The following is a 24,864-nucleotide window of genomic DNA, read 5'->3' as shown; positions in this document are numbered from 1 at the left end:
CGGGTACTCCGGTTGCCTCCCACATCACAAAAAGATGCACGGTAGGCTGGTTGAACACTCTAAATATCCATAGGAAAGAGTGAGTGTGAAAGTTTGCCCTAGTAACCAATTCAGGGTGTCACTCACCTGCTGCCCATATTTGGCTGGGATAGGCTCCAGCACCCCCCATGATTTTTCACCGTCCCAACTTTGGACCAATCACAAATGGAATGGGCGGGGTTTTGATATGAGTTCTTTTTTTCAGTGTTTTTCCGGGGGCGAGAGGGCGTGGTCTCCGCTGTGACTCACTCAATGCTGCTGGACATACTGAGTTGCCAAGGTCGCCGAAAAAGGCTACTCACATCGTTTCTTCATTTGTTACCTGCTAGATCTAAACTCCAAAAATCGAACCTGGTGAGTTTTTTCATTATACACTACTTTTACTCTGATTTCGATGGCGATTTTGTAGCCCCCTGACTATTTGCTAAACGTTGTAAAGCTCCTTCACTGTCAAATGAGCTCACATGGGAAGAGATACCGGGGAGGCTAACCCGCTAGCTCACGTTAACCACCTCAATCTGTGTAAAGATCAAAACCTTCCGTTTTACGGATCGTAAAAGGGTTTTACTAGCGTGCATTTTGCTCTTTGACCTGCGTTTTATGATCTTTGTAAATCGCTGGGTACTTTTTGATTAAGCGTCTAAACCTGGACACTTAGCTGGCAAGTAGCTGCTGAAGTCTATCTCATCTCATTTTCTGAACCGCTTTTATCCTCACTAGAGTCGCGGGGGGTGCTGGAGCCTATCCCAGCTGACTGCGGGGGACACCCTGATTTGGTGGCCAGCCAATCGCAGGGCAGAAGGAGACAAACAACCATTCATGCTCACACTTATGCCCAAGGGCAATTTAAAGTGTCCAATCAGCCTACCATGCATGTCTTTAAAATGTGGGAGGAAACCTGGGTACCCAGAGAAAACCCATGCAAGCCCAGAGGGAACATGCAAACTCCACACAGGTGGACCAACATGGATTTGAACCCAGGTTCCCCCACCGTGAGGCCGACGCACTAACCACTTATCCGCCGGCCCGCCTCCTGAAGTTACATTTTATTTACTAAGGTTGGTAAGTTGATCTTTTTAGTGTTACTTTCCCTGGAAGTCTTTTAATGCATTGAAAATGATTTGATGTCAAAGCCACATTCCATGCCAACTAACCTAGTGTTGTTTGGAGATGCAGACGTGTTGATCTTTTGTGGAAAGTGGTCTTTGTAGTCAAAAACACCAGTGGTACACTTAGGTGTGATTTTTGGTAGAAATGACTGCAGCATCTGTCTCTCTTGACCTGGGCTGTTTGAACTTTTGCCCCTTGGGATATTCTAAGTGAGGATGAAAAGGGCATGTTTTGCTACACAAATACTTCATTTTAAAACTGTTTTACCAAATAAAAAAAGGAAATCAGTTTTCAGGTACCTAAATTAAATGTCCTTGTTTTAAAATATCCAACAAGTCATAAGTAAATATGCTACATGCCTCATTTTCTATTTCAGGGTTTTCCAACGATGATCCGGTGTGCCATCAGAAATAATAATCTGTGTGAGCACAAAACTGATTTTTGTGTAATATTACAAGATTGAAGTAATATTAGGAGATTAAAAAAAAAGACGTAAAATTACTAGATTTAGTAAGTCATGGTGTATTTTTGTTTCATGAACTAGAAGCTGTGTGGTTACAAAACTGCTTATTGTGTAATATTAGTAGATTTAAATAATATTGAAATCAATGTCAAATCGTTGCATTACTTATTGTTTATTATGGCAACAATTTTCAGTGTAAAAATTTGAATTTGAAATAATTTTTGGAAGGTTTATTTGTTTCCTGTTGATAAACGTTTGATGAGAATGACTTTATATTGTTAACTTTAAATTAGAAAATTTTCAGATGGTTGTGTGCCTTGAGGTTTTTTCAATGCAAAAAGTGTACTGCAGCTGAAAAAAAGATCGGGAAACACTGCTATGTTACCATAATAAGCACGTTGACTTTGTGAGTGCAAGACCACACCTTGCTTCCCACATTGCATGGACAATGGTGAGTATACATTTTTTTACCATCATGACTAGGAGGGTGAGATGAATCTAGAAAAGCGATTGAACAAGACAGCATGTCTCTCCCCCTCCCTTTTCTGCCTTTCCATCTGGACATTGATGCCTTGTTTGTGTGCTTCTGCTATTGATTTGCACTGACAAAAAGGTGGACACATCCATTCCCTAAATTAAATGGGACAGGCACTAAAAACATAAATTAGGGCTAAAGTTATTAACATATATATAATTTTCCTAATTTGATATTTAAAAAATGACCAAGTATTCCACCCTCCACTTATTTTCTTTACTACAGACCTATTTTACTGCTGAATCATGCACCACTCTCTGCAGAAATTAGTTGGTGTGACGGCAGCAAGGCAGGATGAAAGTGTGTCTTTCAGACCCTCTTTAAAGCTTTTTTTTCTTACTAATTTTACTGCAGAGTATTACTGAGGTACGTATTAACATTATTGTAATTATTTTGCGCTTGTCAGGCTTTTCCAAAGCTATAAAATATTTGAAATGTGATTGGAAATGGCTTTTTTCCTCAAAGCCAAAGATGGATGCACCTACAGAATCACACAAAAACACAATCTCTGCTGCAAAAATCTCAAATAAAAGATTCTAAACTGAGCCGGACCCTTTTAGATATAATATTTAGATTTTTTTTTAATAAATGGATTAAAATCCCTGAATATTCAGAAAAAGGCTATTTGTATATTGATATTTTTTTTCCGTTGGAAAAGCGAAATTTATCGACAATTAAATGTTGACAGTCATGGGATTATAAAATATACTGCACACAGTATATTGTTAGTATATATTCATAGTTGCAACTAGTTGAGAATACAAATTCAAATAGCCGCTTGTCGTTGTTAAATCTTTTCAATATGCTGAAACAAGCTCACAACTTTATGGCTGTCTCTTTGTGTACATTTTAGGTTGCGATGCAGTGCTCTATAAATCATGCTTTTCATGCTTTTCATTTGCTAGTATGGTGTCCTTTTTGTTGGTGAAAGAGCACACAGCAACAGCTGCTATTCACAGCCAATGTGTGCATCTGTGTGCACAAGTTTGTTTTCTTCCTCCGTTTTCTGTTAGTCTCTAATTGCAGTATTTGTGGAATGCCACTCAAATGCAATTGGACAATAGCTACTGTGGATGAAGCTTGTGTTCCTCGCATTTAACCAAGCTAATGTTAGAATTTGTATGCAGTGGAAACTAAGACAGTAGCCTGTGGGCATTTTTTCACATTCTTACCAACAACTATTCCACCTACATGTAGGGGAAAAAAAGTCTTATGGGCACAATGGAAAAAAGTAAAATATTTAGGAGTTGGCAAAATGGTTTTATATATATAAAAAAAAAAAAGTAATGTATTTACCCAAATTATCTTGTTCTCTTAGAGATTCACTCTTGAAGGGACCCATTTTTATTTTTGGCTACCACTGAATTGGATTTGGTATGTTTTGCTCTTTAGGTTACATTCATTACCATGGGGATGGTGTAACTGGAGTACCCAGAGAAAACCCACACCAGGCCAGGGAGAACATGCAAACATCCACACAGTGAGGTCCCAACCCTCGATCTTTAGGTTACAGTTATTTGAATAACATATGTTATGTTAACAGCCGATCGGATCCTCCGACTCAGGAGAGATGTAATTTTTTTGGGTTTACTAACTGACATTTTTGTTCCATAATGCTTAGGATCTATCAAAAACTTTAGAATGAGGGTGTCCAACCTCAAGCGGCAATGGCATGCCGAGAGACTTGTTGCTCGATGAACTATTCAAAAAGAGAGAACTTCTTACCTTTGCCATTAAGAGGACATAACTGTGCAAATGCCTGACAGAAAATGAGAATTTAGAGCATTGTATGGCTTTTATAGCCTGTCATGTTAAATTTTTGATCAGATGGTAAACCTGATCAAAGGTTTGAATGATAAGTTCAAAATATTGTTGGCCTCACACCCCCTTTTTGCTTTTGCATATTGGAGGTCCACATAAACCAATAATAACATCCAAATTAAATTCAATATAGAGTCAATCCTCCTTTTTGAATTTTGAGTTTTTATTATACAGAGAGTAACGCTTTTCAGTGTGACAATTTTGCCTCATCTCTTTGAAAATTTAGCAATTGAACTCTTAAAAACACGCCTTCCCTGTTTTTTAGTCATGTTTTCGTAGTTCTACTGCAGCTATTCACCCCGTGTTTATTATTTTTCATTGTTGGCACTCTGTCACCTCCTGTTTCCATCCACCCTCTCAGGAAATGACTTGAGTATAGTAAACTATGAATGTGTCACAATGTGGCCATGAGACTCAAACTGACTGTAGAAAGTTCCTCTTTTACATCAAACTGTCCGCATGTCTTTCCCATTTTGTGTGCCACCATGCTGCTTCATGACCCTGTACACTTCCTGCTCGTGTTTCACTTTCACGCACCTTGTCAAGCGAGACAACAGCTCTCTGTGAGTTTTTTCAGCCTTCTTTTTGCTCTCATGACTACTCGTGTGCAGGTGAAGTACATGCTGTGCACAGGATGTATCTTTGCTCTCTGGTAGTTTTTATAGTGCACTTGGTTAACTAAATAAGTATATATAATTCTACTATTTTTCTACCTTAATGGTCTGCGCAACAATTGAAATGAGAAGACCGTTTTTTTAATTGTTCTACAGACTTACCAGGGTAATTCTTAATGCAGGAACATTTTGAAAGTGTTTGTTGGTTGGCATGTGTTTATTGTGTGTTTTGCTGTTAATTCTTTTCTGTTAAATTTAATTGTATTTTGGCAGCTTAACTGTTAAGATCATCGTAATTGTCTTTTCTCTTTTCTGGTTTTACCCAAATTCAGTTAAAGTTAATCTTAATGGCCATTTTTAAATATGCATAGTACTAAACACTGCTTTTTTTAACCAATTTCTAAAAAAACTGATCATGACTTTATACTATCAGTGTCTTTGCATCATTAAGCAGCTCATTTAGCTTATTTAGTATTGTAGTACATGTACTTATGTGAGGTTCATCCTTTTTACTATTTTGAGGCTGGTGGTTGGTTTTTGTGATATTCAGTGACAACTTAACCATTTGAATGATGTGTACCTTCTATAAAACACAAATAATCCAACAAAAGAATGTTTGATGGCATAATCGATATTTTACAACACATAACGGTGGGACAACAATGTCACTTTTTTGGCACACTGTCAATTGTTGGCTGCATTGAAGTAGGTCCCAGTTGTTCCACCTGTTTTTCAACATTTTCACAGCTGGAAAAGCAGTTTAGATTCTGTCTGAACAGATTTTTGGTATTCAGCCACTTTCCCACTGACCACAGCAGGTGCATCTATTACTGTTTTATTGATGAGGGAATGTTGGAATGTTTTATCCACAGTCAAATATGTATACCAATGCTTTTTTTAACTGAGAAATTAGTGTAATGCAAGAAGCTAATTTGCCATTTTAGTATAAAACAAGAATTGATGCAGGCTGTTGGGACTTGGGTGATTAATGTTGATGATAGATTTAGATTAAAATCCATATAAATTTCACTTTTTTTGACTCGATTAAAATACTGCAGATTATTTGAGGGTTTGTTGCTTTAAGCCACTCTTCTATGCTTATGTTAGAATTGCATCAAAAGCAAACCGGGGTGGAAAAGTGTTTTAGAGACACAATTTTCCAAGTTTTAGTTCATTCCACACACTCTTATTATTGTTATATAGACATCAACTCCATCGAAATGGTAACACCTGTCTTTGAGTGATCATGTTGTAATGCCATTAATGGCATTGGACATCCAATCCAGTCAAACTAGATTGGACGTCTCTCCTCATCAATGGCAGCCATTGAGTTAAAAAGAACTCCAATTTTACATTATCATTCAAAGACTAACTCAAACCTGCCTTTAAAAGAAATGCACACATTTGAGTTGCAAGTTTTGTAGCTCTCAATTACAGACTGGCATACATCGGCCTCATACATGCTCCACTCACACACCAGACATCATTCCCTTTGTGTCTGCTGCAGTCCTGTTGTCAGGCACGGCTTGGTAGAACAGGAGTTGCATTGAGAAGAGGAGTTGGTGGAATTTTTACGCTGCAATGGTTGCTAGTAGTCAGAGACCCACTCTGCCTCCTCCTCTTCAAATACCAAACACCTCCTTTACTTTCCTATTTGCCTCATGGCCTTGTTCATTTTTCCCCTCTCTATTGTTTCCTGAATATTTCTTGCCGGGGTCTCCACAGTCACTTTCACCTCGTGACAGATTACAGTGTTCAAGACAATGGGTAGTACCTTACCATACTTCTATACCCCAGGCCAATTTCCCTTATGAAAACATTACTTATTAGATTATACCCTACATTGAAGTTTAGAGAAGTGGGGATTTTATGCGGGGTTTGTGTGTGTATGTAATTTACATTATTGTTCCTTTTTTTTTTTTTTTTGAGTCCATCATTTTTAAAATTACATTTTAACACAATATTTAATGTGATCACAGCACAGTGCTAGTGATATTGTGAATTAGTAAAGTTAAAATGGATTTCCTAAGTATCCACAAAATGTAATATTGTATATTTACCGGTAAAAAATAATTTGTAAAACCAAAAATCTATAACATTGCAGTTGTTGAATGTGGAAACATAGTTGTGTGATGTGTTGTATTTCACATGCTGTGCCTAAACGCATCCAATGCCTGACTGCAGAAAGAGAGAAAGGGGTAAATGGGTTGTTTAGACTTGTTTTGTTTTCATTTTATTGGCTTCTGCTATGGCTTGGTGTTGTCCTTGTAGACACTACAATATGTTTCTTTTATGTGTTTCCTCGCATTGTTTCTGCTGTCCATCGTATCTGTTAAAAAATCCTGTACGAGATATGGGGAAATATTCAAGTATACAGGTATGTTTTATAAAGGCAACACCATGTATACTGTAAGAAACTTTGGATGTATTAACATACAAGAATAGTGCCTTCAAAAGGACAACCTTCAAGAGTGTGACTAGCAGAGCAAAACACTTGTTTTGGTGTGTGAATTAGATGCCAAGGGGAAATGATGAAGTGTCAGTAGTAGAGTAAAAAGAAATAACGCTGCTATGTGATGTTGCAAGTCAGGTTTCCACCTTCTCGCTCTCACTAAAGCTCACGCTCCACCCCTCCAACCCATGCCTGCCTATATTAGGGCAAAATGCAAACAACCTCCTGGCAAGCAGGAGCTCAACCCCCAACACACTGTTAAATTTGTTCCAGTGGAGGGAACCCAAGAGAGACACTGCTCCTCTAACCCAATTTGAATGATTAATTTCCCTGCCCAGCAAAAAAAAAAAAAACCTTGGCGATCTAAAAAATAAATAAAATAAAAGCATAGACCCAAAGTCAGTCAGTGATTTGGACAAATCAGATAAGTAAAAATGTAAAGCATAAATGTATGTAATATTTTTATTATAGAGCACTTTATGCATAATAATAGTGTTTCATGCATAATTTCTGGGGCTGTGTTGTAATCCAGTTCTAATTTTTGCAGGTCAACACCTTTACAAGCAACAAAAACAAAAAAAAAACACATGAACATTAATGGTTTATGACATCCCTGACCTGTTTTCTGGAACCCGTTTAAAAGCCCATGAGCTGTGACCAATCCATCAGCCAATCATAAGCTGTTGTCATGCAGTATACAGACATGACTTTCCAGTTGTTGTCACATAAAGGCACGTGCCCATGCTTTTACTACTACTCTACCCATGGGAGCGCAACAGTCTTCCAGCCTATTGAATCTTTACTTAATTGACCCCTACCTGACCCTGGGTGAATGAAGAATACAACTCATAATGAGCCACATGGGCCCCCTTCACCCAAACATCAGCCTACACATTTGTCTTGCTCACACTAACATTTGGTTCTCTTGCTTTAGTAGGAGACTGATGTCGTCTTACATTGGACTTTCACCAACAACATTATTTGTGTAAAAGATCCTCTCGCGTGACCCTAGGCTGTGCAAAATTTGGAAGGTCCTTGGTGGATTTGATGCTCAATCATGTAAATAATTGATTTCTTTGTTCAAACCTGAACATCTGCTGACAGAACAAGCTGCCACGCTATGTGACTGTTGTTCCCATGGCCTGAAAATTACAACTGAGCCCAAGGGCTAATTTTATTTTTAATATACTGTAGTGTCATTTCATGCGAACCCAAATTCAAATAGGTTTTAGACACCCGAAATACTTCTCATCCTCATCGCATGAAAATAATGGTAAACTACTTTGAGCGCTCTCTGACGTACTAATTCTGCCAGAATATCTGTGAGTTTAGCTGTTGACTGATATTGTCATATGCCTCACCCAAGTCATGCTGAATAAACTATTTGGCTCAATAAACCACACTTAAAAATTCCAGCTTTTTTTCTTATTGTATGCTGCCAACATTTTATGTGGATTTCCCATTGTGCCTAGTTCCAACACCTGCTGGGAAAACTAGCAGAGCAGAAAGCAGCTGTTCTTACTTTCTTTTAAAATGACATTTTGTAGATGGTGAGTTCAATCATCTGTTGTTTTGCAGGCAACGCATGTTTGTGCGAATTAAGTAGCAATGCAGTACATGTAAAAAAGGGAAAGAATGTCTCGTTGTGAGGGTGGAAACAGGAAGGAGAGTGTCTGCAGACAGCTGAGCTGCAGTGAAAGTACAGAAGTGAATACAATTTTAGGAAGTAAATGGAGTTTAATCTTGCGTGAGTACTCAAGCCCGGCTGTCCACATTTTGTCAAGGTTGAAAGTCTAACAAATTATCTTTAGATTTCTGAGTGCCAAGCGTGACATGCAGGTGACATCCATTCAAGTGTGAGATGGCATTGAGCTCCTACATGCCATCGTGCCCTTGTAAGGAGCATATATACTATCCCTATGGAATATCCATTCTTTCATATGACTGCAGAATTCCTCCTCCACTTGTTCTTTTGCTTCAGGTTTCCCAAAAGGGCAAGAAAGGTCAGAATATTCAATTGAGAACTATTTCCTGGAACATATGACAAGCCATCAATTAATGTTGGCGATTTGGTCACAAAAATGTATCTTGTTATTGTTCTCATCCTTGAGGAGTCTGATTTCATTCCAGGGACCATTAGCAGTCTGACCATTGATATTTGATCCTCCATTGAACATGAACTAGATATCTGTTTAATATACTCTATTTTGGATGCATTGGTATCCATTTCAGGTTTCAATAATGCAGTGGTTTGTGTGCACGTGTTGTTCTCTGCCCAAATGCTTCTATGAGTCAGGGGAAAAAAAAGGGAAGTGTGTTAATGCGGAAAGTTGATAGCGTGCCATGCACTCACCATTTGACTGTAGGCGAATAGATACACCGTTAAACACCCTATGTGATTTGTTGTTTTTTTTCCAGTATCATTTGCTCTCAGACTGAATTGATTCCTCTTTTGTTTCAGAGAAGAGAACGCGAATGATATCGACAGCAACCTGAGGTCCTGCGCCAGACTAGGTAAAACACACAAGCAATATAGATCAAACACTGTACAGCTACTTTAAGATTCAGCAAACATGTCAGCAGAATTCTGCAACTTGCTCTGTCATCTGTTCTGGAGTTCTAGATCCAGTAAAGACTACAGACTTGGTCCCTATTAAGATGGCTATTATTACTGTTAAAATAGTGCCTGACTCATAATGAAGGGAAGTGAAGTTGTGGCGGAGCATGTTGTAGCTTCAGGCTGTAGATAGTAGTTGGAAGACTTCCACTTTAACGCCATTTCGTCGCTCTTTTAGGAAACTCAAAAGTGAATCTTCTCTGCCCCCTTCTGGTGTTAAATTAGTTGATTTTTGTGAAGTAATCTAAGGCTCAAATTAAAAGATTATTGAAGAAAGAGTCCGAAGAATCAAGTTTCCCCTTTTTTTTTAATTTGTCTCTTGTGTGTGGATGTATGAAATGTGCATCTCGATGAATGAATAGCAGAATTGACTATAGCTATGGCCTGCTGGAGGCTTCACAGAGATATGTAGTGTGATCATCATGTGCACACTGTAAGCACACTGTGTCTTTTGTTGTTATTTCACACTATCATTTGATTCTGGCGAGTTGCATCTTTGTGGTGGTGAAGAAAGACTCACTCTCTCTAGAAGCTGCTAAATGTGCAGTTTCATCTCAGTTTGATAGTCTGTATGTCCATTTTCCTCTATTCTAGTTACTCAATTGACAGTTACTCGATTGACATTTTGATTATGATTCAACCCACTCATCATGAATGTGGAATGCATTTATAATTCTGACGTGGTTCCTACTTTTATCCATGTGACGCTTCACTGTTTATGACATGCCCTCTTTTCCTGTAAATGTGGCCTCATGTAATACTGGGGATAGTCCCATGAAATTGCTGCCTATTTACTGAACTTTTGGTGGCAATAAAATATTTATAGAGAAATTTCCAATGACGTCGGTTCCCCATTTGCTTGGTTTTGTTTATGAATGCACTAATGGAGAGAGACGGATTCATGATTAAGGTAGTTTCATCTAGACATGGGATCTAAAACATTGCTGGTGGGTCACAGTGTAGTTATAGTTTCCTTTGGAGAGCTATTAAGCCTACTAGGGCCGCCCTGATGAATCAACTAATCGAAAATCTAATTAACTGATTAACTGACCACTCTTTTGATAGTTAATGAATGGATTGGTGACATTGTTCATCCAAAATCCTTTTTAATAGCAAAAAATCTCCTACATTTTGTTTATTTATTTAGAATTCTTTTATTTTTTTTAAATGATAAATATAAAAAAATAATCAAAAAATATTATATTCTCTTTGCAATAAATTACAATTATATTGTGTGTATATTTTTTACCTAATCTACCTGTTGTGGTGGATAAAGTTGCTCTGTTGCACAAAAACATTTAATAACGTGAAATAGACCCTCTATTTCACATTATTAAATGTCTTGGTGGATTATACTGCCACCAGCCCCATGAACCATTTTCATAGGTACAGCCTGCATTCATTTGTTTTATGTGTTTTACCACTATTTTGCTCATTAGGTTTGCTGGAATGGGTAACCTGCTAAAAGTCCTTACAAGGGAAATAGAGAACTATCCACACTTTTTCCTGGACTTTGAAAGTAAGTCTGGCAGTTGAGTGAGGGAAAAAAAACTGCCATAAACTGAAAAGAGGAGATTATTTCCTTTCTGTTTGCTGGTTTTCTTTGTACTTTCTTTCGCATCAATGTGAAACTACTCTCTCAACTCCAATCCTTTGTGTCTTGCTACTCAAGAAACTTTTTAACATTACTTGTACTTCCTTTTGCTTCCTCTCCTTGTCTGTTTTCCCTCTCTTGCAGAATCCAAATGGGGAATCTGTTAAAAGTACTCACTTGTACTGAGCTTGAACAGGGACCAAACTTTTTCCTTGACTTTGAAAGTGAGAATTGCTTGTCTTTTTACTGGGACTTTATTCTTTTTTTTTTTCCCTATCAACTTTCTTTTTAACTATGGAGAGATCAAGGGTCAGCATATTCGACTTCAGATTGAGCGACCATTGTCCTTTTTTATTTTTTGCCTTTGTTGCCATGATAGATTTCAGTTTACTTGCCAGAATCCATTTAGGTATGCCAAATTGACTAAGAATGGAGTTGACCCTTGACCTAAGTAGTAGTGACTTTAACTCTTTTGTGCATGCCTGCTTTGTTGCTTTAGCAAGCAAAATGTATACGTAATCATTATAGTATATAGGATACTATTATTGCCGATATGCCAATTGTTTATTGAATATAATTTTGTATTGGTTGTTGCCACGAACAAATTATGACATTATAATTGAAAGACATTTATTAGATAAATGTATCTTAATGCCTATTATACACATTTGTCCTTTAGCTATTTGAAAACTGGGCATCCCAAAAATTAAATTTCTTTCGAAATTAAAGACAAGTATGAAACAATACAAGTTGACATCTGTCCCTTTAAAGTTGCCTTAAAAATATAGTATTTTTACGTTCGCATAAATGCCATTTGCAAGAACAAAACTCTTAATTTGTAGTCATAAGTTGCTCACGCAAGTTTGTTTTTATAAACATTCAATAATCACTTTCGAAATGTAGCAGTAAAATCTAAACAATGTTGTCTGTAATGTCACCATGTCCACAGGATTTAGATCTTTGTATAAAAACAAATAAACCCCATGTATGACATGTACAGAACTCTGAAATATTCACTCCAATCTCTGAACTTGTACCAACTTGTTTGCATTGAGCAATCAACTTACTTTTTGAATACCATAACTCTGGAAACTGGAAGGTACACAATTGTCTCGTTTCAAAGACAAATATACAGTTTGCCAACACATCATAAATGTTAGGACAAAGTTTGTATTATTTAGGTCCAAAGAGTCTGTGACTACCCATTCAAGACAAAAATGACGGTATAATGGGAAGGGTTATGAAACTTAAAACAAGACGCCAGACATGGTTTAAATGTCAATGATGTGCTGTATTTACAGCACCTAGTTTGGCTGTCTGTGGTTATGACAGTCCAAGATTTAAAATGACATAAACGAATACTGCTATAAATTACATCATTCTTGATCGCAATATTCCTTAAAGACTTAGGCAAAACATGTTTATAGGATGTACTGTAAACTCACCAGCCACAACATTGGTTAACACTTTAGATTTAAAAATGGTATTTCATCATGCTCAATAAGATATGTATTTCCATATGAGTGAGTTTTAATTACAAGGGTCCAGTATAGTGTATATTAAATGAAATTAAATCAAGAGGTACTGGCTCTTATAAATACAGCCGTCTAGTCGGGCTAAAAGACAGATGTTCTATTTATATTTAAAGTCGCATTTAGAAATGCTCAAATTCAGTCTCAAACTTGCACTTTTTGTGTTTGTCTTTTATGGAGTCAAGTATGAATATAATTTTTTATGCAATTTTTAAAAAAAAATAAAAAGTCAGTGTTGGTACATATTGCCCATATATACATGTTTACTTTGTGAATATTTCTATGTAGATGCACAGCCCACAGATTGTGAGTGTGAAGTGTGGAACCAGGTGAATGCCGTCCTACAAGATTCTGAAAGCATCTTGTTGGGTCTACAGGCATACAAGGGAGCTGGTCAGGAGATCAGAGATGTGAGTAGAAGTGTTAACACAGATCCCAAATGGTTTCATCATCAAATTTCTTTTTCTAACCTTAGACGTCCATTAATTTTGATAGGACAATATATATTGAAACTGTAAGCCTCAATAACGTTATGGGTGAGGGTTTTATCATGAGATTTAATAGTGCACTGGTAAAAAAAAAACTCTAGTTTCATGTAGCATGTTTTACAGTTTTATTCTTGAACCCGAACTGAACCTTAATGTTCAATCATGAAGTATACTTTTGTGGGTCCGCTCATAATAGACATGCCTACTAAATTTTGTATATTATAGTGAAATTCAGTTATGAAAATGAAGAATATAGATTTGGTTAATAGTACATAATAATTAAGAACACATATGACTCCAATTCTTGTTCTAAGTTTTATTAATTCATTGATTGTTTGAATAATTGATCCTATGGTTGTTCTCTTTAGGCAATTCAAAATCCAAGCGATTTCATGCTACAGGAGCGAGCCTGGAACTCCGTTTGCCCTCTGGTCATCAAACTCAAAAAGTTTTACAGTTTCTCTCTAAGACTTGGTATGTAGCAATATCAGAATATTTTGTGTGTGTGTGTTTGTGTGCAATAACCAAGTTTTGATTTGTGTATTTGTATGCAGAGGAAGCACTACAGAGTTTATTGGAGTCTCTGACCTGTCCACCTTATACACCCACCCAGCATCTGGAAAGAGAGCAGGCGCTAGCCAAACAGTTTGCAGAGATCCTGCACTTTACTCTACGTTTCGATGAGCTCAAGGTGACAATGCATCACCCTCAAATCTTAAAGTATGATTTTATCGTTAACATTTTCACTTATTGCTGACTTCAGATGAGGATTCCCGCCATCCAGAACGACTTCAGCTACTACAGAAGAACTATTAGTCGAAACCGGATAAACAACATGAATGTAAGTTGTTCTAAACATAAAAAAAATAATTGTTTTAATGATTTTAGGTACATTCACAGCCTGATGGATGCATGAGAGTAGCACACCTTACCTAAGAATAACATTATATCATTCAAAAATTGGGTTTCTTAACCAACAAACTGCATAAAACGTTACATGTCGTCATTGTTACAACATTATTGAGCGCAGCATTTCCTCTATTTTGTCTTCAAACCAATGAAGAAAAGATTAAGTCAATGTTTTAACTACAAGTCAATTCATGAATATTTATTTATGACTGATTTTGATTTTGTGATTTCACAGTTGGATATTGAAAGTGAAGTAAATAACGAGATGGCAAATAGGATGTCTCTGTTTTATGCTGAAGCCACTCCAATGCTAAAAACACTCAGCAATGCAACAACAAACTTTGTGACTGAGGTAAGCTAGCCTTTCTTGCTAAATACTATATGTCAATGTTTATAATTCCAATATCTCTTTTGATTGTATCTTTGTAGAACAATACTCTTCCACTGGAAAACACAACAGACTGTCTGAGCACCATGGCCAGTGTCTGTAAAGTAATGTTGGAAACACCGTGAGTTCAGACTACTAAAGATTCTGTATTGTATGCGTAATTCTTTTTTATATTATATTTCCCACAGTTGATGTATACCGATAGTTTAGTGTAGTTGTACCATCACATCACCTTAAGCTCAAAGCAGATTGAACATTTTGAAACACATTGTTTAAACATTTTGTGGGTGTGTGTGTGTATATCTTAATATTCTCTCGCTACGTTTGTCCAAACCGTGTAACGTAGAGAGTTGAAATTTTTTATGGTTGCCCGAAATGGCTGTCGGACCCCCTGCTTGTAATATTGCTATTGGTGAGGGAAGGTCACAGAATCAAAACCACAACAACATAAAGCAATTTGTCTTTTAAAATGGCAACAAAACAGTTTTGGAAGTATTTCCAAAAAAAACGTAATGAATACTTGAAGTGCAAATTTTACATTACGCTCTTTTTAATGGTGTCATTAAAATTGTCCCAGTGTGCTAAATTTTAGAGTAATAAAATCCTTAAGATTTTAAGAAGTAATCTTTGTTTTCAGGGAATATACAAGTCGTTTCAGCAGCGAGGACACACTCCTATTTTGCATGAGGGTCATGGTCGGCGTCATCATTCTCTATGACCATGTTCACCCGAATGGTGCCTTTAACAAGTCCTCCAAGATCGATGTAAGTCCCACACATGGAATGCCTGCACACATTATTATGTAATGCTGCTCTCACATGACTATCGTCTCGCTAGATGAAAGGCTGCATTAAAGTGCTCAGGGATCAACCTGCAGACAACGTAGAAGGCCTTCTAAATGCCCTCAAGTATGTCCTCCCTTCGTTTTTAATACAGTGTTTCCACATATATTTACAGACTACTCTATATGATTTGGAAATATTTTTTTTCATTTTTTTTTTTTATTCTTCTTTTTCAGATTCACAACTAAACACCTGAACGATGAGTCCACTCCTAAAAATATCAGGACGATGCTCCAGTAAAGTTTTTTTTTTTATTATTATTATTAAAAATTGGTTGAGGATCAATGGTCTGACCTCAAATAAGATGTATATGTTTACATTATTTAACAGACCTGTTAATACTTTGCATAGTCGTTCTCAAAGCTGAGTGCACACGCTACTCTACGAAAAACAAGATTTCAGACTTCTACTATTAACAGCTGGGATAGCATTTCTCATTCTTGTCAGCCTTATATAATCGAGACTCCAAATGTTCTTTCATGCTTCCTTCTATGCACAAAAAAATACCATATTGACAATTCTTACATGCATAGGATGAGCTCAATCAATAACTCGTTTAGGGCTAAAAGATGAAGCAAGTGAAGGACAGACTGCTTAAGTATATCATCGCAGGTAATTCAACCCCCACACCATCCTGTCTACATGTGGATGTGAATCTACTGTGAATATAAAACTAGCACATAGCATGTGCTTGAGAGATTGGACATAAATCACACAATCAATTATGTATGCATTTTTGCTTTCTGTCATCCCTTTGATGTAATATGGTTTATTTTGTTTAGTTTCAACAGCGAGGCCCAAAATCCCTAAATTCTTTGTTAAAAATATTTAACAAAACCCTTCAAAATATCTATTTTCATAATTCATTTTTTGTCTTATTTCAATCTTGCTGACAGTTTTTAATTAATTCTATCTTTGCCGAGTTTTGTGTGAGGGAGGGAGGTAAAATGTAAATTATTAACTAGATTTTTTTTTATATGAATTTTAAATCTGCTCCCATCATTTTATTGCCTTAAAAGTATTTTTGAGCTACTGTACCTGTTCTAATCATCTTAAAATGGATCTGCTGTGTCAAATGTCAGGTTAATGGCAAACTCATTGATCATGCATAGCTGCATATTTTTGCTGATGTTGTGACTTTGCCTTTTTTTTTATCAATAACAATTATTGCTCAGCCATCTAATTCTGCTAACATTGCACCAAAAAACTCCTCAAAACAGATTGGACAATCGCATAATTGGAGACTGTTGTACTTATTGTTAAATTACATGACTTTGAATCACTTCCCATTAAAATTACCATCATGAAGCTTCAAACAATGGCTTTTAAAGAGTAAATATTATAAAACAAATCCTAAATATTACTTTTGACTGAAGTTTATGATTTGGTTACATTAATTGTGAAGCCATTACTACAATCTTATTATTATTTTGGTCACCATCATTTTATTTCATGCGTATGTGCACATGAACCAAACTTTGGGATTTGAAGTAGCATGTTCATATATTTAAGAACAAAATAGACATTTGCTGCCTTGATCATGTGACACAAGACATTCTTACAAGCCCTTTTCGTGCTACTGTATTTAAATGCAAGGCTTGGTCAGAACATTTTTTTTAGTTTTTGTTGTAAAATCATTTGTGAACTTGCTTTTATATAAATTGCTACATTTTTTTATTGCATTGCTGCGTGGGTTGTGTGAATTGGATAATAAAGGTGGTACATTTCTTATTCGGCATAATCTCTCATGATTGACTGCACTGCAAAAGAAACATGGAACATTCTTTTATTTTTAGGAATGAGTGTAATTTGCATTTTCAGTTTTATCACAACTGTCTGAATAAATCAAATAGTTCTACACATTTAACTGTGGCTTCTTTAGTTTCCCCTCCAGATGGCGTTTTGGTTCAGTCCTCGTATTGTGTCAGTGACAAAGGAAGAGTCCATGGCTGAAACTCAAACAGAGGAACACCTAAAAGAGAGTCACATTTGCAGGGAGTAAATTTCTAATATTCTTTATGGGTACAATAGAATTATTTCTTTTTTTAAGCATGTTCTTGTCTTTTCATTTATCTAGGTGACACCACCCTACAGCTACTGTTAATCATTGGCATACAACACATTTTAATGAATTATTTCCGCATCAATTTCAGGTAAAAATGGACGACACTGGTTTCAAAAATCTTGAAAACAAGCCTTAAAGTCCAAGATTTTATTTTGTTAAGCAATGATAGCCCTCACAGCTTTGAGACTACTTAGAAATCCTTTCTCTGTGAAATTTGCTCCTCCAATTTCTGCGTGGGTTTTTTTTCCAGGTACTCCGGTTTCCTCCCACATCCCCAAAACATTCATAGTAGGCTCAAAATCACCCATAGGTATGACCGTGTGGGTGGTTGTTAGTTTTCGTGTGCCCTGTGATTGGCTGGCAACCAAATCAGAGTGTACATTGCCTACTGCTTGTTGTTCTCTAGGCTCCAGCACCCCTGTGACCCTTGTGAGTATTAGTGGTATGGAAAATTAATATTTATTAAAGTGAATGTTCCAACGGTTATAAGTGCAGGAATAATATAGTGTAAAGGGAAAAAAAACAACTATAATTTTAATGTTTTTTTTTTTTTTAGATTTATTAGGGTATTTTAAATAAGTGTGTTAGGAGATTCTCCAGAGTAAGTACTTTAAAAAATATATTTTCAAGCATTTATCTCAAGACAGATACATTTACTCAGAAATTAATGTTTGCATGCATGAAAGAATTAAGATATTAGATGATCTAAACTGTAAAGTGTTGGATGTTAAATGCCCTCCAATTCCCGACTGACTGAGGTATATTGGGGGGGATTGATATTCAATCCTCTTTCCTTGGTCAGCAGTCACATGACATCATCAATAATGTAAACTCCACCACTTAATATCTGAACGTCTTCATCAAAAACACATTTTACTCCATTTCAAATACATTCTATGTGCATTGCTTAGAACAACATGTCCTAAATTTAATAAACCTGACTGTAGTTATTACTAACGCCCATATCAGCGGGAAAAAAAATATTACTGAAGCCCTAGGATCACAATTCATAGATCACCATTGATTTCCTACCATGTGTTTGCATCATATCTAGCTTTAAGGAGATAGACTCTTCATGATAACTTACTGGGAATGCTCCTATTTGATCGCTGGGATGCCCTCAATGCCTCCATGCTCAGCCTAGGTATCGCTGTCCTCACTGGACCCGGACGCTTGCCGGCATTCCACTGACCCTGCCGCAATAGAATCTCACCTTCCTCTTTGGTGGCAGGGTAGCTGCGAATTTGAGATGCCCAGCGAGGCCGTAATTGGGGGGTTTCATGAAGAGAAGGAGGAGAAATTGAATGCTGGTGGCTATTGTTGGAAGTCAGGAACATCTATAGAAAAATGAAGGAAAAATCTGTTACCTTTTTTAAAATTGTTATTTTAGTAGTAGGCATGTTAATTGGCTTTTATGGATATTTCACACCAGGCTAAAATGTTCAACTTGGATTGTCCTTTCACTTTCTCCCAAAATATAAGCATAAATTGCATCACCACCTGTCACCTCCCTGTATGAGCCCCTCATTAATATGCACCCCAGTGTAAAAAGCTCCTCCATAACGCATGAAGTCTGTTGGTGGAGGATCTATAAGGTTTTGGGGGTCACTGTCACAGTGGGATCATTGTTGGAGTGAGAATGAAGAATGGTTTACCAGTGATTTAACTTTGCGCAGTTTGTAGCTCGTCTCGGACAACATTTTCTGTCCCATTTCATCTGGTTTCTCCTTTTTATTGAAGGTGATTGATTGGCTCTTCATGTGCCTGGAGAGACAATACTAGTTTTTGAATGATACACACTTGTAAAAGTTAATTATTATATATTTTAAGTGAGAAAATTGATTGATAAATGGGTTGAAATACTGCGATTTTTCTGCAAACTGACTTACTTACACTGGATCTAAATTGTCCAGGTAATTGAAGCGGATGATGTCCTTGGGATGTTTATCAGAGTCTCTCCAAGGTGGGTGGGCAGGTAGATGCTTATCCCTTTTCAATTTGCTCCTGGACACCCCTCCAAGACCCTCATTGATGGAGACCCCTAGTGACACGTCAACTTGTCCATTGCTGACTCTTGCTACATCTGGAAGAGGTATCTGCTGCTGTGACAGATAAGACAAAATTGCTAAATATATTATTTTAAATAGCCTTTTTTTTCTTCTTCCAGACCTTGACACTTGATGCAGTGAGCAACATCTCCTGCACAGTGATGACATAGTGTCTCTTCCACACTCCTTGTTCAAAAACTGAAGGGGAAAAGCTCATGAACCAGCCAAGACGAAGACATTTTGGCATCCACAGTTGGTCCAGTTCCACCATGCTTTTCCAATGCCAGCTCACCTAACCTCACACGATTAAGCCAATCACATCAAGCCTTCTGTCGCCATGTTCCACAATGCTGGTTACTTCTTACCCGAGCACAACGGCAGAGGCTCCGCGGGTCCAGGAAGGAGAAAATATAGAGGCAGATGGCTCTCGGTAGCTGGCATGTGAAGTCGGCAGCCTGCAAGGGGAGCTGTCTACTCACACAGACGTCGACATGGCGGAGCTGTTCCTTTGAGCATCTCTTGACGAAATCGTGCAATACCAACTTCCTCTGCCTGTCAGACCACCTGTCAAACTGACGAGCACATGAAAGACTAGCAAATGAAAAGAACCCAGCGGAGTATGAACACAATACAGACACTTGACACTTTGAAATGTACCCATTTTGCCAGAAGACTGCGTCTCTCTTCAAAAACCTGGAAGAAAAACAAAGACAATGGTGAGAAAAAAAAAAAGTTTTTTTTAAACTGCTATTTGTTAGTTGTACTTGCAAGTGTGTCAGGTATGAGACTGATAATAATATCAATCCACGTTCAAATTTCATATCGCAATATGAGATATTAAATTGAGATTATCGATTTTCTTGTTTCAAATTCTACAGCTAAAATTGGGGAGAACCAGGCTGGTTGTAACAAAAGTTAGTTGTCATACTTGCGGTAACTCATGGGTGTCCAAACTATTCCACAAAGGTGGATGCACAGACAGTTTAACCAATGAGATTTCTTCTAGCAATAACTAGCAATAACTAGCAATAAATTACACTTTTAAGACGTGAGAATGGTGAAAATGTATCTTCTATTATCTGGTTTGGACATCCATGTTGTACCTCAATTACCTTCATGAGGTGTTGTGTAATATCAATAATTATTGGAATTGCAACAACAATAAATCAATATTCATATACTGCATCTCAAGCCACTTTAAGACAAAATATATTAGTTACTAGTTGCTGTGAAACACTGTCGCTCCAAAACATAGCTTTTAAATGTAGTAAAATTGACCATCTTTTCAGATGTTTTCTCCAATGATGGAGTTTGTTTTGGTATAAATTATGATTAGTTTTTGTGTGAATGAAGGTCAAAAATGTCATTACCACAACTTATATCTGTTCTGACCTTGCTGTTGGAAAGGGAGTGGTTGAGAGGCGTCCAAGCACTCATCCTAGTCTGCAATTTGGCAGGACTTGCAGGAGACTTTGGCGCTTGTGGCATCTTATTGTTCATCTAAAGACCAAATATTAACATGTTCAAAGAAACATGCATTTTTTTGTTATCCTTATTCCATTTCCCATTGTGAGATATCTGTGAGATATCTGTGAATCGGAGACAAACACTGCTGTCCTAGCACTGTCAAAACATGCATCCTGTCAAACCCGTGTCTTGACACCTGTTGCACACATTCCCATTGTTTTTAAATGGAACATTCCAACCCCTGCTGGACCTTGTATGTAAACCTTCTGCTCTCATACACACCAATGTGTTAAGGGTATTTTCTTGCTCTCGCGTCCACATGACCACATACACGTTACTTAGTGATTTAACTCACCAACACTTGAAGCAAACGGGGGAAGAAATCCACATCCAAACACACTGTTATTTGTTTCGACTTCTCTTGACGGCTTGAATGTCCATCTCTCCTTTCCTCCTGTGCGTAGTTTACATGTTTCTATAGTAACAGTGACAGTGGTTTCTGTACACAGACATGCTGCCAGACCTTGTTACACACCGAGGGGGTGCTACAAAGCAAATCACAGTGGGGTACGTGCACTGTGCATGGTGCAGGGGTCCTTTACTCTAATGATGACAAATGTTGTGCATAAGGCCTGGCGCAAAGGCACTACAGTAAACAGTGCCAAACATGAGTCAAAGCTTTTGTTTACAATTAACTTACATGTTATCAGGAAATGGCAAAAAATGCATTCATTTCACATGTAATTTATATGTTAAAATGTTGTAAAAATGACACCTGTAAAGAGTATCTATTTCATTTGGGGTGGCCCGGTGGAAAAGTGGACATTGCGTCGACTTCATGGTTCTAGGGTCAAGGGTTTCGAACCCAGGTCAGTAGTCACTGTATGGAATTAGGATGTTCTCCAAAAGCTTGTGTGGGTTTTCTTTGGGTACTCCGGTTTCCTCGTGCCCTAAGTCAGCTGGGATATGCTCCAGCACCCCCTGCAAACATTGTCAGGATAAGTGGTTCTGAACAGGAATGAATGAATAATTCTTTTGTTCTTGTTTGTCATTAATTGTAATGGGTTCATCAATTAATGATATTGCACAATCCATTTAATTCCTAATGTGTCACAATACTATAGATCGTATTCAATCCATAAATGCATTTTGTCTGTTAATTATTTATGCTGAGTTGAATTGTAGAATATAACGACGCACAATTTTAAATGGATTCCAAATCTCATCAACACATCTCCCAGTGCTTTTATTTCTGTAGTACCAACCGGAAGTTATGTACGTATTGTTAAAACTTGTTGAAGCTGGTACCGTAAGAGGAGGAGGCGGACAGCGGTGGGGTGGGGACAGGAGGAAAGGAGGGTGCGGGTGAAGGGACACTTTGGTCACACATTGTTACCAACTCGAGGTGCGGCGAGGACATCGGATCACAACACGTGCATTTTTGTTCCGCTGGCCCGGTAAGCTTCTTAATGTAAATGCAAACCTTTAAATCATTTGTGTAGTGCCCGATGCGGGCTATTTGTCGCTTCCACCGATGCCAATGATCCGCGATCGCCTGCGCGGAATTGCATTAAGTTACACTGCACCGGTATGGAGGTGGCACAAAAGATCCCCGTGGTTGTTATTGTTTGTTGTGGTTTGCATTACAATTTGAATTGGTAAATTAGGCTGTTATATATATTTATAGATCTGCGTGTGTATATATGTATACAAATCACTAATTGCGTGCGAAGGACGAGCAGCGTGATAACATTGACGTCATCAAGGTTCATCATTTTTAATGTCCTGGCTATTAAATACTCCTGGCGCATTTATTGCTTTAAAATGCAATCAGCAGCATTAAAAACGTGGATATTTGTAGGAAATGAGCATCCATGCACTGTGTAAAGCAATTGATTTGTTGTGCACGGGTGTGTTCAAACAAAAAGCTATCATGCTGATTTATTTAACAAACACACAAACAAAACACATTTTGTCAATTATCAAGTCATTTTAAACTAGTCCTATGACCAAAATAGCATATTTAGTTCGAAACCACTCTTGATCTAAAAATCTAAAATATTTTTCCCATTCAGTATGCACTTATTAAATTGCATAGAATTGTGTATTATTTTCTAGGAGTCCGATAAAATGTAATTTTAGCCATCAATTTGTCTATTTTGTATATAGTATGTGAGGAAATGTGATTATTTAGCTGTTTTGTACCTTCTTTAGATTGTAGATTATAGGATTCATGCAAGGTGGATGAGGGAGAGTCATATGAGTCATTTGGTCAAAGCGCAGCATCTTAAAGGACCACAGCATCAATGGCGTTGCAATGACTCAACCACAATTGTTGCAGGCAGCTTCAACCATGGCAGACCATATTGTTGGACCCTCACTGTCTTCTTGTGAACTAAAGAGAGGGAAGTCTTTAAGTGGACAATCCTGAGATTGCACCTCCTCTTCAGCCTCAATCAGCTACTTTGAAGCTGGACAGTCATGGGTCCGCTATGGGTGCTGTCAGTGTCCATGTTGACGGCGTGTGTCGCCATTCCTATGGACGTTGTGGCGGGGAGCCATAGCCTGTTTACCTGCGAGCCCATCATGCTGCGAATGTGCCAGGGAATGCCGTACAACAGCACCTTCATGCCCAATGTGCTGAACCACTACGACCAACAAACGGCCGCTCTCGCCATGGAGGTAAGTGACAGCATAAAAGATGTGTTACGGGAGCGGTCCCCAACCTTTTTATCACCGTGGACCTATAAATCTCTTTCTATTTTCTCGCGGACCGGCTAATGGGGAGGGCGGCAACTTTAGACAAAATTGTGTGGGGGTGGGGTTAGTGCACAAACAACACCCTCGATGGCAAAAAAATAATAATAGTCCTAAGCATTATTATTAGAGATTTTTTTTTTTTTAATGATTATTATTGATTTTTAAATCATTATTATTATTGATTTTTATTTAAATCCTTATTCATTTTTTAATCATTATTAATATTGATTTTTATTTAAATCCTTATTTTTTTATTATTATTATAGATTTTTATTATTATTGTTAGTATTATTATTATTGATTTGTATTTTTATTATTATAGTTAGTATTATAATGATTGATTTTCATTTGTATTATTATTATAGTTGGTATTATAATTATTAATTTTTATTTTAATATTATTGTTAGTGGTATTATTATCATTATTATTATTTTCATTATTATTAACATTATAATAATTATTATAACAGCATATCTCATTTCACGTAGGAGGGCCAGATTGAAAACGTTAATACTTGAATATTTCGAGAAGAAAATCCTTCATTACAAACAAGAAGAGGAGCATCCTTAATTTTATGAAGATTGGTATGCTTTTTTTTAGAATCCCGAAAACAAACATGGAACAGATTTGGCCATCAAATTTCCTATTTCTTAAAATGATTTTATTAATAAGACCATGATTTTCTTGGATCATTTTTAATCGAATGCTTTATGTGTTAAATTTGAACTCAGCCTTAATATCTTATAGAAAGCTATTAATTTACAACTCAGCATTATTATTTTATTATTTATTATTATATGTAGAGGTTTGATAACCTAAGATTATTTTAGTGGCAGTTCAGAAAATGAATGAATGCATTCACTCTACACACACGCATTCTTCTAGCAACATGCCGTTCTTTCTGTGTGAAGTATTCCCGTCTATTTTCCGTTTTTGAATTTTGCCGTCTACAAATTACCGTCATTTTCCGACTTCAAGGTGCCCCTGAATTTAAGGCACTTCCAATGACTTTAATAAGATATCTGCACATCGTTTCCACATAGTTCAGAGAATACAACAAAAAATGTCAGCATGTTAAAAGGAATTAACTCAGAAATGACTCAAGCTTGCAAACTGGTT

At 37.1% G+C, this 24,864-nt stretch overlaps 3 protein-coding genes across 11 annotated transcripts in view; 2 read left to right on the top strand and 1 right to left on the bottom strand.

Moving 5' to 3' along the window:
• The first annotated feature begins 251 nt into the window (after nt 1-251).
• fam49a (family with sequence similarity 49 member A) lies at nt 252-17,135 on the top strand. 4 transcript variants are annotated; one of them, XM_077736606.1, is made up of 13 exons: nt 252-393; nt 9,496-9,548; nt 11,091-11,170; nt 11,390-11,469; nt 13,066-13,187; nt 13,634-13,739; nt 13,820-13,956; nt 14,029-14,106; nt 14,410-14,526; nt 14,604-14,683; nt 15,200-15,326; nt 15,400-15,470; nt 15,581-17,135. In XM_077736606.1, exons 4-13 carry the CDS (start codon nt 11,397-11,399, stop codon nt 15,642-15,644), a joined length of 975 nt encoding a protein of 324 aa, XP_077592732.1. In that variant the 5' UTR covers nt 252-393; nt 9,496-9,548; nt 11,091-11,170; nt 11,390-11,396; the 3' UTR covers nt 15,645-17,135. The 4 variants fall into 4 exon arrangements, with proteins under 4 accessions (XP_077592732.1, XP_077592733.1, XP_077592734.1 ...); XM_077736607.1 differs by lacking the exon at nt 11,091-11,170; XM_077736608.1 differs by lacking the exon at nt 11,390-11,469.
• On the bottom strand, nt 17,028-21,537 carry fbxo16 (F-box protein 16). Of its 4 annotated transcripts, none has more exons than XM_077736599.1 (9): nt 21,340-21,535; nt 20,910-21,017; nt 20,175-20,210; nt 19,883-20,089; nt 19,639-19,809; nt 19,363-19,571; nt 19,125-19,233; nt 18,557-18,806; nt 17,033-17,359 (listed from the first exon to the last, which is right to left on the bottom strand). In XM_077736599.1, the coding sequence occupies exons 2-9, from the start codon at nt 21,015-21,017 to the stop codon at nt 17,283-17,285; spliced, it is 1,167 nt and encodes a 388-aa protein (XP_077592725.1). In that variant the 5' UTR covers nt 21,340-21,535; the 3' UTR covers nt 17,033-17,282. The 4 variants fall into 4 exon arrangements, with proteins under 4 accessions (XP_077592730.1, XP_077592729.1, XP_077592725.1 ...); XM_077736605.1 differs by having other exon boundaries at nt 17,037-17,376; nt 21,340-21,534; XM_077736604.1 differs by lacking the exon at nt 19,639-19,809 and having other exon boundaries at nt 17,028-17,359; nt 19,363-19,568; nt 21,340-21,537.
• A 786-nt stretch (nt 21,538-22,323) lies between these two features.
• Nucleotides 22,324-24,864, top strand: part of fzd3a (frizzled class receptor 3a) — a 17,100-nt gene continuing 14,559 nt past the window's right edge. For 2 of the 3 annotated variants that reach the window (XM_077736589.1, XM_077736573.1), the window contains exons 1-2: nt 22,324-22,441; nt 23,326-23,666. In XM_077736589.1, coding sequence (XP_077592715.1) covers nt 23,466-23,666 — 201 coding nt within the window. In that variant the 5' untranslated portion in view covers nt 22,324-22,441; nt 23,326-23,465. The remainder of the gene's footprint in view (nt 22,442-23,325; nt 23,667-24,864) is intronic. The other variant, XM_077736581.1, reaches the window with a different exon arrangement.

This window comes from Stigmatopora nigra, chromosome 2 (genome assembly GCF_051989575.1).
Source record: "Stigmatopora nigra isolate UIUO_SnigA chromosome 2, RoL_Snig_1.1, whole genome shotgun sequence".
Taxonomy (NCBI): domain Eukaryota; kingdom Metazoa; phylum Chordata; class Actinopteri; order Syngnathiformes; family Syngnathidae; genus Stigmatopora; species Stigmatopora nigra.
The sequence above is the reverse complement of the archived record's forward strand: the minus strand, read 5'-3'. Positions and strand labels throughout refer to the sequence as shown.